Below are 15,111 nucleotides of genomic sequence, written 5' to 3'. Positions count from 1 at the left end.
GCCAGATATGTTAAGAGCTACAAATTCAAGCTTGGTGAGATTTGACATTATGAAATAAAAGGAAAGAAAAATATATTACCACAAATAAGTGAAGACCCTTATTTGGTTAGAGTCTCGTGCTGATAACGTGGTATAAAACTATAAGTAAAAGGTCATAAAGCAATAGAAAATAAAGAGAAAGAAAACACAAGAGAGTATGAGATATAAATGGCTCTTTTATTATTTCTTGCTTTTCTCTTTCCCAAGACTACATATCATCTATTTATTGGCCAAAGGAGAAAGATCAAAGGCCATAAATACATTAATTTATCATTAATGATGAAATTGGAGGGTTATGAGAAGTTGAATAATTATGGATGAATTCAGATGAATATTCATCTAGAGATGAAGATGAGAAGTCAAGATTTTATAACATAGCAGTAAATATAGCATATTATTTAAATAATCAAGGAGGGGCATTTTTGGATTTAAAAAAATTAAATTGGGACAAGCAAAGAATCGCGGTTCCAAATCTAATCCAGGAACTATGGACCCCGGTTATACCCGGTTTGACCCAACTGTATCGGGCATAACTATCCCGACCCGCAAAATGTGATATTCTTGGTCCTTTATCCCGGGATAATCGTAGACATGGGATAAAATCGGGTTAATGCTTTTCCCAAGTCTGCCCCCTGCTCTCGATCTGTCCTTCCCTCCCTTATTAATTCTCGCTCCTTTTTCTTCTTCTCAAATCGATGTACTAGAAGGCGATCCCTTTCCTCTCTCTTCTTCCCTTTATCCTTCTTGTTCTCGGCCAAATACCTAGTTTGGATTCCTTCTCCACCATCGCCGAGGGGAGATCGGTCGTCCGGGGCCCGAAACTAGGGTTTCCGGGTTCGAATCAGCTGACTTTTTGCCTGCGGTGAGGTGTTCCTCGCAGAAAGATCTCGCGGTCTACGATTTTAACGAAGAGGAGGAGGCCGTGGAGGCGGAGTCCGGAAAGTTCTCGGCGAGGATCCAGTCCAAGTTGAAGGAAGCAGAAACCAAGTATCAGTTCCTTGAGGCATGTAAGCCCTTTCCCACTCGAAACCTGAAACTAATTTGGACTTGCTTAATCAGTTGATTCTTTTGCTTAATTTCGTTGCTGAATCGTTTTGCGAATCTGAAACACATAGATGTTCTGGGTTTCTGTGATTCGAAGGATGAATTGTAGTAAAAAAGGGGAATTTATGTCTCTTCGTTTAAAGTGGCATTTCTAGCATGCTGGTAAAATCCTCTGGGTCAACCTGCCAAACTCTCTGCTATCTGCTAAACAGTGCATCTGTTAATTATACCATCACAAATTCAAAATTTACGATGGCACATGGTACAGTGAAGTCGATCATCTCTGAGATTTAGGCGTTCGGTTGGCTAGCTAGTAGAATATCGTCTTATGGAAAATATGGATTTTATCCAAAAGAATTGGATATATTGATCCTTCTGTGAGATTTGGCCCCTGCTACATCCTCAAAAGAATTGGTTTGCTAGATGTTTAGGCCTTTTTGAAATCTATTTATGGGTCACTAGTATTTTGGCTTTCCAGTTTGTAGGAAATGCATGCTTGTGCAAGTGGCCTGTGCAGGGGAGACATGATGATGTTCATTGTATGGACCTTGGGAGCATGTTTAGATGAGATGGAAATTAGGCCTGTTTTGAGTGATCCTTACTATTCCACCACATGTTTGGAATGAATATTATAAATACCAAATATAGTTATCAGCTATATGAGATTCTCTCTAGTGAGTCAAAACATTAGAACATCGGTCATAAAGATTTTGTTCCATATCCTTTTAAAACTTGTTCTTTTTTATTTTTGGAGGGGATGGAGGGAAGATCCATCTAGTGGAATTATCCATGTCCAAACACTTGGGAAACAGCTCCCTGGTTTCAAACCTAAGATTCTTCCATTTGGAGGAGCCAAGCTACTGTTTTATTGGCCAGCTCACAATTTCCTGTTGTTTACACTTAAACTTTTCTTGATCAACATTATCCACTTCAATATTTACCATGAAATTACAAAGACCAAATGAGCGTTTGGTTGGATAGAGGAGTATCTTATAGTAACTTGTGAGACTTTTGAATAATATCATAATAAGCTATTCAATATTAAAAAAGGAAAAAGGATCCTTATGGATCATGTTCGAAGGATTCTCTAGTCCTTGTAATAGCCTGCCCTTTATAGGTTAAAAAAAATTCTATCGATGTCATGACCCATAAGGATGCACTTTTTGATTCCATTCTCTTTTAGACTTCCTCTATTAAATTACTATGTAAGATGTTGCCTTAATTCCCCCCTCTTTCCCTCTTTTTTCCTTTCCAACCTTGCTATCTCCCACCCAAATAATGCTAGAAACAATCCGCCCCCTTTTGCTGCTAGCTTGGGTAGTTCTCTCCTACTCCATTTGTTGCTAGTTTGCATGACTTGCAAAAGTGGCCTTAATTTTTGGCTGCTCATCCATCGTCAATCTATCCTTTATCCTGAATTGACAACTCTTTTGCCTATTGCATATCTTCCATAGCCATCAATTAATAACCTCATTTTTTTCAGCCCTTCCGGCCCACCTTATCGCTTGAACCAACCATTATTGCCCCACTTTTTTCACCATGTCTAGCCACCATGACCTTTGCACCCAATCTTTTTCACCACCCTAACATAGATCCATCTTTGACTGCTACCGTTCGATGGCTGTGGCTTTTCTTGTTGCTGACGGGAATTGAGAATAAAGATGTAACATTGGGCTGGAAATTGAAGGCAAGATGTTTTATGGTGTTTTATGTTGATGACCATTATTGTGGGATCTTCACTTTTGTTTGTCTCATAGCATCTTTTAAAACGTGCTATGGTTCGAAAAGAAACCTCTAGTGGTAACTCTAAACTATAGGCAACATCTTGTAACTACCTATAATGACAAGATTGAAAATAGCTAGCAAGTGGCAGGCTGGCAGCTTCACCCTGTTTCATTCGGGTTTTAAAACACCGGTTTGAGGAGATTAGTAAAGGATTATTTTGTTCTTGACATGTGTTTTATTTTGGGTTAGGCATGTTGTAAGAGATGACACTATCAAATTGACTCACCGATAGTTAAGAGGGGGATTCAATTTGAGCTTATAGCAATAGTGCTAGAATATTGACCAAATCAAAATTAAGTTGATGTGACTGTTGTCACCCCTAATCATGGATTGAAGGTTTATGGCCAAGAGTAAGGATGTATATGAACTCAATGTTGTAGAGACTAGGAAAATAAAAGTAAGATGATCTGTCATATAGTGACTTGCATTGCAAATGCAACTTGCTTCAATCTTAGATTATACATCCTTTAAGGGTTTGTTTAAATGCCCAGATAGGCTATTTTAGGACAAGTTCTCCACACATTGGATGTTTAAGAGAGGCAAGACTGACACAAAATAAATTGGGTAGCGATGGAAGAGAAAACTTGATATGTTGGGGAGCTTGTAGATCATATAATCCCCAAAAGATACAAGATTCCTTCCCTGAGATGCTTTCCACTATCCTCAGATATTTGGAATCAGTTTAGAGAAATTCTTTACTCTCCCATGCTAACCTCTTCTAACCATCAAGGATACTTGGTATGCCATCCAAATAGAGGTGGCAATTGTGTCGGGTCAGGTCGGAAGTCCCAAACCTGAGCCTGTTATATTTAGTAAGCAGGTAATCTGATTCGAACTATTTAACCTATTTAATAAACAGGTCATATCGATTACCCTGTATAACCTATTAACCTATATAACTTGTATAATCTATATAACCTGTTTACATAAATTAGTATTAACCACTAAACCAGTTAACTTGATTAACATAGACAATAATGATTCTTCACAGTCATCTAAAACTATAAAAGTGCATATTTGCTTTATAATGAGAATTAATAGAAATGATATAAGAGAATTAGAAATGATACCTCTTTCCAATGATTCAAAACTCAATATGGAATAATCCACGACAATTCATTTCATAGGTTACATCTTAGATTGTGGTAGTTCACTACCACATGGACCTTAAAAGGGAAAAAAATTCCACACCGATAAAAGTTGTGGACTTGTATCGAACTTATACCGTAGTTTATACAGGATTATGCTTATATCCACCAGAACACACACTCCGACCTAGTCGCAAAACAAGATGTTTGATAGAAAGATCTAATCTTGACCTATGACCTGCAAGCTTTTTATCAACCAAAGTTTAATCCATAAAAGGAAACCAATTATGATCAGCTACCGACATTATTTTAACACTCCAGCATGGATTTGGAAAAGCGAAGAAGGGAAGAGGAAGAGGAGGCTCAAATTCACCATTTAATCTGCACCTAAATCAAAATGACTGCAATCAGTTGGATGCAAAAGCAGACCATCCAAGATTAGTTGCCATTAGAAATGGCTGATTTTTGCTTCACGAATCAGCAAAATCTCATCCAAGAATCATCTTACCTCTTCATAAAAACGTAAAATCAAATATCATTTGTGGCCGAAGCTGTTACAGCCCGATATGATCTCTTAACAAAACTGCTTCCACTAGAAGATTATTGAGGTAGAAAGATTTTATCCAAGAATCATCTCTCGGCTTCTCTCTCTCTCTCTCTCCCCCCTTCCACCCTCTCCCTCTTTCGCCCTCCCTTCCTCGCCTCTCCCTCCCTCCCTCCCTCTCTTTTTCCCTTTTCTTCGCTCTTGTTTTGCCGGGTTTCTTGAACCGAGGTGCCAAACCGTGTTGGTTCACCCTTGGTATGATTTGGTATGCCCTTAATCGTGTGGTTCGAGGCAGTACAACATTCCATGACATATAGTAAAGATTTTATGTTCCTTTGCTTCCATGACCAAATCCTTAGAAACCCCCTTTTTGGACTTTATCACCACAGCCAGTGGAGATCAATCATCTTGGGCTTGGTCCTAGGCTTTATTCTAGAGTTTCCAAGCTTCAATCAGCTGAGTTCTCGCTTGTATGAGTTCCTGGCAAAAGGATCTTGTTATCTACAATTTATAAAAGTCTTGTTCGCATGTATGCTAGAACCCAAAGTCGGCGGAACCATCCCGAACTGGGCGGTTTGGGTCGTACCGAGCTGTCTCGGCGGCGGACCGGGACGGTTCCGGCAATGAAAACGAAACCTGTTGCCGGAGGGGGAGAAGGAGAAGAAAAAAGAGGAAAAGAGAGAATGAGCTGGGGAGGGAGGGAGAGGGAGAGGAAGGAAGAGAGAGGGAGTTGGAGGCGAGCTGCGCGGAGGGGGGCTTTGCGACCGGGTCCTCTCTTTCGTTTGAAATAGGGGTCCAGCCCTTTTTTTTTATTTCGCGATTTTTAAGTGAAGTCGGCAAGCGTCTGTTTCGGACGAAACAGGGGACCTGGCCACGGAGCTCTCCTTCGCCTCCGCCCGGGTCGCTGGCCTCTGCCGGCCCTCTGTCTCCCTCCCTCTTTCCCCCTTCTCTCTCTCTTTTTTTCTCTCCCGTTCGTCCTCTCCCCCGCCTCCTCTGTTATGTCAGTACGGGGCTGGCATGGAACGGTTTGGGGGCGTACCATTCTGCGCTGCCGGGCAACCGGTCCGGCCTTAGGATCCGGCACAGCAGACCCTGGAACCATACCGTTCCGTGCCATCGGGCAACTGGTCTGGGCCCCGGTTCCTGCACAACAGACCCTGCTTGAACCTTTTCCTTTGTCCATGTTTTGTAATCAACTCCATCTATATTGTATGAGGATTCTTTGTCGCTGTTTTTGCGCTTTTAGTTTTGTTTAATGGCCAGTTCGCATTTAATAATTGGATAAATCTGCAATTTTTATCATGAAGTAGAATGTGTTCTTATTGGTGTTGCAACACTCAATAGTGGATCCTTTACAAACCTCTGAACCTTCTTAGAGTGGGTTTCGGGAATGGAGGATACTCCCTTAGCAAAATTCTGTCACAGGTGCCTATGATTTTTTTAGTTTTGATGTTTAATTATGATACATATAACACTCATCATCTCGAAGATTAGCAATCTCTGCTGATCAAATATTCTGCTACCAGAGGTCATCATTTGTCAATCATTTACCAACCTCATTTGCTATATACGTGTTGAGAATGAATACTTACTTACAAGGGGTATTTGAATGCCATCTTTAGTAAAATATTTAGGGGTTTCAAAATGATGGACTTCTAGTTAGAGAATCTTGGATCTTTTATGAATGCTTAACCTTTCATGCACATAGAAATATATTTTCTGTAAATTATTTATTTTACTTTAATCTCAATCTTTTCACTTTTATTTGATGATGCACTGTGTTATATCTTTCCTTGTTTATTAGTATTGTTGTTCTATGATGAACACTTGGAGCGAATAGTGAAATTCTGTTCTATGATGATTTATTAGTACATTTACTGTTGTTATTTTCTCATTTTATGTTTTTATCTCTTTGTTGCAGTCCACTCAAGCTTGAATTTAAGGCGAACAGATGTGACCAGTGCTTATATGGATTTGTGTGAAAGAGATAATGCCCGGGAGTCATGTATCATAGATACACCACAAAAAAATCTGGCTGCTTCTGATGAGAAAATTGAGTTCGATGAATTTATTGCATCCTCAACAAGTTATGAAGACAATGGTCATATACTCACAGATGAAAACGAACCTGAGATTCTTACAGGAACGGATCCTCTTATAATTAGAACTTCTGGTCTTGTAGTACCTTCTGTAGGCGACAAACAATTCTCAGAGTCTTCATCCGATGTATTCCATATTCTTACTGATTTCATTGGACCTGAATCTTTTGTGCTACTCTGTCCTTTTAATTCTTATTAGGTTCTCATATTGAAATGCTGTCAGGGAACAACAGTTGATGTGATTTCAGATGATGAAGGTAGCTGGGTGTCGGCATCTGATTCTCCATCAGCAACACATTCTGATGTCGAGAGTGAAGGTCATTTTTTACTCACAGGACTTCTGTTGTTATTGCTTAATACCTGTTTCGTGACTGCTTACTGTGTAATTTCAGGTTACTTAGAACACCGAGTCTCAGATAATTGTTACAGTGCATGTGCAGATACGGTAAGATTTTTTTTTCATGACCATATTTCTGGGGTATTACACTGGTGAACCTTTACAAAGCAAGATTAATGTTAATATATTTGATGCAAGGTATGCCGTACTAGTCCGAACCGGGCGGTATGGATACGGATACGTACCGTACCGGTTCGGTACAGATTCTCGGTACGGATTGCGTACCGATACTCGGTACGCCAAAAAAATCATACCGTACTGTACCGACACTGGGCTAGTGTGGCACCAGTACGGGGTCTAGTACCAAGACGAAGAACCTTGATTTGATGTTCTTTCCTTTTATCCTAAAAGAGTATCCGGGACATGAATAATTAATTTTGTTCTTTTCATAACTTAGAATATTCCCTGCCCATCCCTATGCCCCTTAGTTTTGGAGTTAGAGAATTGTTTTTGATATTAATGTCTAAGTGCATATACTATATTGTTTTTGGAGTTAGAGAGTTGTTTTTGACATTAATTTTCAAATGCATATACTATGTGGTTTATGACGCTTTGCGTCACTTCCCCAGTCACTTTATTTGATTTGATATAATAAATATGGATTATAAAGGATACACTTTTTTTATCAGTTGATGAAAAATTTTCCATCCCATTTCAAGGGACAATTTCAATGTTTTCATTCAATTTGTATATGTATTTTTTTTCTTGCTGTGAGCTATTGATTTCCACAAGGTGGTGGAGCTCTGCCTCATTTGTTCATTTCTGTGATTGTCGAGGCACAAATTCCAAATTTTTGTATGTAAAATTCACAACAAATGCTACAAATCATCCAACCTATAAATATTGGGAAATATCTCTTTGTACAAGCAAGTTTCAATAAAACTGCATTTTGCCTACTTACAACCTAGGGAAATTACTATATACCACCGTATTTCCACAAAATCCTAAGCAACCTTTGGAGACTTTTCATTGTCTAGACTTCCATCCAACACTCTTTGACCCATGGATTGATAAATCCATGGTGTAAACTCAAGTGATGATACTCATCTGGATCCAATCCATGGTGTAAACTCAAGTGATGATACTCATCTGGATCCACCTGATGTAATCCATGGGTTTTTCAACCCACCAAAACATAATTATCTGCAACATCAGAGAGAGTAGTTGGTTGATATTTATCAGAGATAGGTATACCTAGACTTTAAGTTAAGATGCTAAACTTAAATTGATGGAACCCATCCTCAGTCTCTAATGGAACTCATTGCCAACTATGGTCATTAAAGCATTGTGTTCATCAATCCATGGTTTTATCAGCCGAAGGGGAAAGAAAAGGAGAATGATAACTCTTTGGCATGAACTTACAGTTACACAGAGCAAGAGCAGAAAGTTCCAAGTGTTGGAATAGGGAAGTGGCCATCCTTCAATTTCTGGAGAGTGGGAACAACAAAATTGCCTGTATAAAATGAATGGTGATATATTTTATGGTTTTTTCAGTGATTTTTTCAATATCTCGATCCAAGATCAAGTGAGTAAAAAATTTTAATTATAGTTTTTTTTTCCAAGTTAAACGTTATACAGACGAAGCTGTGATAGGAGTAAGAATGAGTTTCTGTAATGGATGCAAAGTGGAAATAATAGTTTTCAAACCTAGGCGTGCATCTTAAATTTTATATCACAGGAAGGGGTTCCACTAGAGGAAATAGTAGATCCCCTTTGTAAAATGGTGCAATTCTAAATCGTGTAATTCACTTTGTCAATGTTGATGCATTCAGTCCAAACAAGGGTCTGTGCGACTCGTGGTACAATAGCCCACTCATTAGGTATATCTGGCTCTGATGCAGTTGATGACATAGAGTTGCAATTGGCAAAATGACGCAGAAACAAAACATAACTGGATGAGATGGAGTGATTTTTCTGGTCATTAGACCTGCAGCTTTTTTTGGTTGATGATCAGCCTGAAGGTTATGTTTTTGTTATTTTAAGTTCTCTTATACATCCCCCACTTAAATCTATGCGTAACAAGCTGCATCAATTGAAATGTGAATATTGAATGCTTATTGCGAGAAACTAGAGTTGATGTTTTGTTATATGGTATTTAAGGCATTCTAGTTAATTAAGCATACGGATGTGTCGTGGAAGGTCAGGTAGTATTGGCTCAAGTTTGTGGTTGCTGACATGCTGGACATTTGAGAGCTCTTGCCTAGTTTTTGGATAACTTGCTATTTCTTAATGGTGTATGCTTTAATTTGTAATGTAAATTACCATCAGCAGGATACTTTATGGTTACTTTTTCTTATTATGTTTTTAAATTTTCATTCCTCTATTTTAATTGTATTGGTCATTTGTTCTGGTTGCTGTTCTTATCGTTTTCTTTAAACCTTTTTAGTTCTGCATGTTCCTGCTTGTTTTATTTGTTATCATCATTCAATATACTTAATTAATACTCTTTTTTTGTGGCTTGCAGGTGGATGACAACATGGCTGTCATAGTTTTCCCTGATTATGTTATATATAAGAACATGCTGTGTGGAGACTCTCGGTTAACCTTCTTCACAGATTGCATTAAGATTGAGTGTTCGGATGTCAATGGAAATGGAAAATTTGTTTTAGAATGTGCAATTGCTGATATCATTTATATTCATCGCCAGTGGAGTGGAAGTGTGGGTGTTGCTGCAGACTTTAATTTAAAAATCAAATTGGGTACTATACCGTATCTCATTGCTTTTGGTTGTTTGTGATATCATCGTCTTCTTATTACAGGTTGAAGCTGCTTTGGTTAAACTTTGTTTTAAAGCAACTGATGCTAATGGAAATGAAAAACCTCACAATGATGGTGGTATGTCTTTTCCCAAATATTTTCATTGCCGATTCCATCATTTGGCACCTTTCTATTCTAAAATTGCCTTATTTATTTTGAGTCACTTGTTTTGTTATCTATGGAGCTGCATCAACATCCACCATGCCTTTTTCTCCTAATTTTTTATCAGTTTGTCTTGGCAATTAAAATTTCAGTTTAGTGGTGAGATAGGCGTACTTTGTATGTTCAGTTTGGACTGTAGAGTTAACTGAGTCTACTTTAGCCTATGACTGCAGGCAACTGATACATTAAGTTCTAACTAGGCAGACAACACTCTTCCTTTTTTTTTTGCTTAAATATATGAAAATTCTCTTATTTTTTGTTACGTTATGTTTGTGAATATTATATGATTGCAAGAATTCGTATTTGACCATATCAGATGGAAGGAGAAATTGCTAAATAGCTTGATCTCTAAGTTGTACGGTATCACCATTCATGAAAAAAAAATGGCTGTTGCTTATCTAGTTGTTAACCCATTTTTATTCAAATAATTGTTTAGATATGTTTCCTATGACTTTTCATTGTTCGGACTTCAGAGCGTGTGGATTTGGTTTCCGAACTCTAGAAGAAGGCTTTCAAAGAGCAGATTGAAAAGCTGGTTCTGCTTGTTGTAATCCCAGCTCAATTTCGTAACATTTAGATGTGTCGATGAAGAATAATGCCATTTAACTGTTTATTGATGCTATCAGATTCCCTCTTTGGCTTCCTCTCCTAGGTACTCTAGAGGAGCTTTCTTTGACCGCTTATTGGCTACTCCAGACTTTTTCTGAGATTGAAGGCTTAGTTTTGTCAACCTAATTAGATAAATATTCTTTATGAACAAGTTGGTGGTTAGGAGTTCCTCACCTAATGAATATATACTTCCCTTCTGTGAAACATGCATATGCAACATGCTCTATTTTGTGTGAGTTATCACCACCAGAATTTGAAATGAATTAGAAAGCATATTTGTGATTGCATCACCAATGCACTGAACTTTTATTGTTCACAATCAGGGACTCATTGGGTTTGAAATGCTTAAATGGCTTTCCAAGGTCAAATTTCTTGGGACAATTTTCTTGGCAAATGTTTCGGGCATATAGAGGTGTTGAGCGTGGATGTATAAAACAATGCACATTTTAATTCACCACCAAAATACGTTATAAGATGCACATTTCTGAAGATTTTTTAAGGAAACTTAAGTTAGGCTTTTTTTTGGTTTAATTGGCAGTACTCTCTTTCTCCTGTGACTCCTGATTGCTGCTTATATATCATTCATACTCTACTTTGATAGACTTAACTGGGGCATATGCCATGTTCCAAGGTGATAACTTTTTATTCTTAAGAGTAGCTGGGAGCCATAGTTACCAATCATTGTTTCAATTAGTTATTGTGGAGTTTATAAATCCTTCTTCTCATCAATCAAATTAGGGGCAACATCTTTTGTTATTTTAAACTTTTCTAAAGCCTTTCTCATTAATTCCATCTACATTTGGTTTAGGTCCTCCCTCTATATAGGCATTTCAATGTAGATCTAGGCAGCTTTCCAGATTGGTGATTTCTTAGATCTTCGTTGCTCATGTCCATACCATCTTAATTGTCTCTCCATCACTCTACTTTTAATTGGTGCCACTCTACAATGCCTCCATTGTACTTGTTCCTTACCCTATTCTTTGAAGTTCTATTGCAGATCCATCCCAACATTCTCATTTCTACCACAGACATCTTATGTGCTAGGCACTTCTAATTGCCAAACATTTTGAAGTGTACAACAGTCTTAAGCCTTGTCCTAGTCTTATTAAATTACCTTTAGCTTGTCAAGGCATTAGTCAGTTGCATAACACTCCAAATGCAACTTACCGATTACACTCCAAATGTACCTTACCAGTTCATTCACGCACCTTTATTAGAATATTTCTTCTTCCATCTCATTATTCCATTGAAGTATGGCCAGAATATTTAACCATGATTTGAAACTAGGGTCAATTTTGGCTCTCCTAGCTGAAACTAATTTATAGATTCTTTCTCATTTGCATACTTTTTCTGTTTCTTTAAATGTATGGAATCATTTTCCCTAGATAAACTTGAAATTTGCAAGTTGAGAACATGTGGAAGTACCAAGATGTTTTGATTTCAAAGGCATTGGAGGAAAGGAAAATTTTTGGACATAGGTTGGCCTATCCTAGAGCCTACATTTCATAAATATTTTTGCTATTGGATTTTTGATTGCTAATGATACAGTGAACTTTTAACATGAATTTTTGAGCATTTTATGTTCAACAAATATTTATATATGTTTTGATTGTGTGAAAGTATTAAATAGTAGATCTATAAGTAGGATTACAATTGGTTCTACATATCAAATAGTAGATCTATAAGTAGTGTTATAGAAGGGTCTAAGTATCAAATAGTATATCTATAAGTGGGGTTACCAATGGGTCTCGTCATCCCATGACCTGGCCTAGTTAGGTCCACCCCAACATGATTGTTATGCTCTTAGGGCATGTTTGGTTGGGGGGAGTTGGACTCTGGAATGGGAATGGGAATGAGTGACTTCCATTCTAGCCATTTGGTCCGGGGGAGTTTCTTTCCCATTCCGATTCTAGGAGGAAATGGGAATGCCCCAATCCTCCAAAATCTAATTTCTACTCTCCCCTAGTATTCAAATCTGATTCTGATTTCAGTCACGAACCAAACATGTTGGGGGGTATGGCCATTCTGATTCTCATTCCATTCTAATTCTGTTTCCAATTCCGATTTCCATCACGAACCAAACATGCCCTTAAGTTGTCTGAAAAATTACCCTTTTCAAAACTGGGAAGGTTCTTGCTCATATTTTTTCCTACCCAACCCGACCTGTGCCCTAATCGGGTCTAAAATAGGTCAAACATTAGATGATCTGGCCAAATCCAACCATGAACCTGGTTCGATCTGACTTAATCCAATACCCTATAGTTTTGTTGTAATTCCTAATTTCTTCATCACTATCCATTTGCCATGTTTGGACTTGTAGGTTAGGTATATGAACACTATATGTAGCTTGAGGACTCAACTATGTTTGAGCCTAGATCATGTCCGTGTCATTAGTAGCATCATTCCACACCAATACCCTTCTTCAGTTTTCTTCGCTTGTCCATGTCATTATTAGTTTTCCTTCAACACATACAATGGATGGTGTAGATTTCATATATCTTGCATTGAGCTTGAACTCCAGACTTGACCTATCCTAGACCCAAATACTTTAGGTTGGGTTTGGCCCATCTAGACCTGATGGATTTAAAAATTTTTCATGGTCATGTTGACTCAGCCCAGTTTGCCAATGGGCTGGTTCTGGGTCTAAAATCATGTGTAAAAGAATATTGGCTCAGGTCAGGGTCATGCTTGACTTAGTCTGGACTGGGCTTGGTTTTAGGCATAAGTCCCATACACCATTATATATTTTGAAAGATGTCCGCGTTATTACTAGGGACTAATTTTATTTTTCTTCACTTATTTATTTTTTAATTTTTGATTCACATTTTGGATTTATCTTTAACTTTCAGGTTGAAGCTATCAATGCTAGAAAAAAAAAAAAACAAAATTGCTTAAATTGGAACTCATTTGGACTTTTGAATTTGAAACCATGTTTTTGATCCTTCATTCATTTTGTATGGGACAACACGTCAAAACCAATTAGCTTAAGTTGTCTTTTAGCCATCACTTACAATCGGGGCTTGCATACCTACCATGGGAAGTTAGATCCCCCATGGTCTGCATCCTACCGGAGGCCCAAGTAGGGGGCGAAGAGGCTCCATGGGCAGATTGAGAGAGAGCGAGTGATTGAGAGAGTTTGAGATCAAGAGGGAGAGATAGAAAGTGAGCGATTGAGGTCGAGAGGGAGGAATTGAAAGTGAGCGATTGAGAGAGTTTGTGGGTGGGGGGGGGGGAGAGAGAGAGAGGGGGGGGGGCAAGCGAGTTGATCGAGAGAGTTTGGGAAGGGCGGATCTAGAGAGAGAGAGAGTTTGGCGAGGGGAAGAGTTTTTTAAAGGAATGGTTCGGTCGAATTGGTATATGCTGGTCAGATCAAATCCAAACTGAGCAGAACCACTCATTCTGCTTGGTTTGGAATCTTTAAAATAGCATTTGATCGGTTCTGCACCTTTTCCAACCAAGCATCCAAACTGATCCACTTCTGCACCAGTTTGGGTTGGTACAGATGGGGCAGTTTGGGTTGGGTTGGCAGATGCTTGTTACAAACATTTTCTGCCTTTTCAGTCGGTTGTACAAATTGGTGCTAAAGTTGTTTTGGGAAAAAAGATCACGGTGGCTACCATAGTGGTTTTAGAGTTCAGCTATCAGACCACAGCCCTGGGTGGTTTAGATGGTGTTAAAGCCTGTGGCTGGTGCCATGCCAGCTGCAAACCTGATATGACGCTCCATGGTGGGCCCAAGTTAGGCACCATGAAACCACAGTGGCTAGTGAATTTTTTTTCCCCTCCTGAATAATGTTACGAAACCATTACTTCCTCATTGACTCTTGGTAGCATTGTTCTGTTTGCGTTATTTAGTAAATAATGATGTTACAACTAATACAATAATGTGACTGCAAGAAACAACTGATTAGTTATCCCTAGTTATTAAATGTTCATATTGACAACAACTAGTATATTAATTACTAAATGGTCGTTGAATTTAAATTAAGTGCATGTGCGTTGTGCTTGTACTAAAGTCTAGATTGATTGTTGGCATTAATTCAATCAGTTTTGAATATACACTCTCATTGCTACACATCTTTTGATATAAAAAATCACTGCTATTTTGTATATGTTATTAGATATAATCTTACCTATAAACTAATTCTCATTCTTATTGGTTTTATTTTCATGTGGTAAAGAAATAGTTTTGTGTTTCAATTTTGGACATCTGTTTGTTATGGACGTTGTTTATTATGTTTGGTGGATGATATTATATTATATTATTCATCTTAATTTTCATTGTCCATATCTTTGTGGTGTTTCATATTTTTGTTATTGATGTTTTTTCCTCTTATCTCTTTTTCATAACGTTCATATGAAATATTGTTTATTGAATTCTTAGTAATGTAGATAGCTAATATATTTTAGGCCTGCCTAGCCAATCTCTTTTTAGTATCATTTGCTCTTAACATAAAACCTGCTAAAAAAGTAGTAGGACAATACAAGAGATACACTATCATGTCAAGTAATTTGTTCTGGTGTTGTAGGTTTTGAGCTGATCTTGGTAAATGATTTTGATGTTGGTAGCAGACATTTGAACAATATG

At 38.0% G+C, this 15,111-nt stretch overlaps 1 protein-coding gene across 12 annotated transcripts in view; it reads left to right on the top strand.

The window, feature by feature from the left end:
• The first annotated feature begins 579 nt into the window (after positions 1-579).
• The window catches only part of LOC120112442 (putative ubiquitin-like-specific protease 2B), a 35,563-nt gene continuing 21,031 nt past the window's right edge, over positions 580-15,111 (top strand). For 6 of the 12 annotated variants that reach the window (XM_088714150.2, XM_088714147.2, XM_088714146.2 and 3 more), the window contains exons 1-6: positions 633-1,042; positions 6,422-6,726; positions 6,823-6,916; positions 6,992-7,044; positions 9,461-9,655; positions 9,756-9,831. In XM_088714150.2, the coding sequence (XP_088570276.2) occupies positions 6,469-6,726; positions 6,823-6,916; positions 6,992-7,044; positions 9,461-9,655; positions 9,756-9,831 (676 nt within the window). In that variant the 5' untranslated portion in view covers positions 633-1,042; positions 6,422-6,468. Of the gene's footprint in view, positions 1,047-6,421; positions 6,727-6,822; positions 6,917-6,991; positions 7,045-9,460; positions 9,656-9,755; positions 9,832-15,111 lie in introns of all 12 variants that reach the window. The other 6 variants (XM_088714148.2, XM_039131890.3, XM_088714144.2 and 3 more) reach the window with 2 other exon arrangements.

Source organism: Phoenix dactylifera, chromosome 18 (assembly GCF_051530095.1).
Source record: "Phoenix dactylifera cultivar Ajwa chromosome 18, Ajwa_hap1_PhDact_Kaust_v1.1, whole genome shotgun sequence".
NCBI lineage: Eukaryota > Viridiplantae > Streptophyta > Magnoliopsida > Arecales > Arecaceae > Phoenix > Phoenix dactylifera.
The sequence above is the reverse complement of the archived record's forward strand: the minus strand, read 5'-3'. Positions and strand labels throughout refer to the sequence as shown.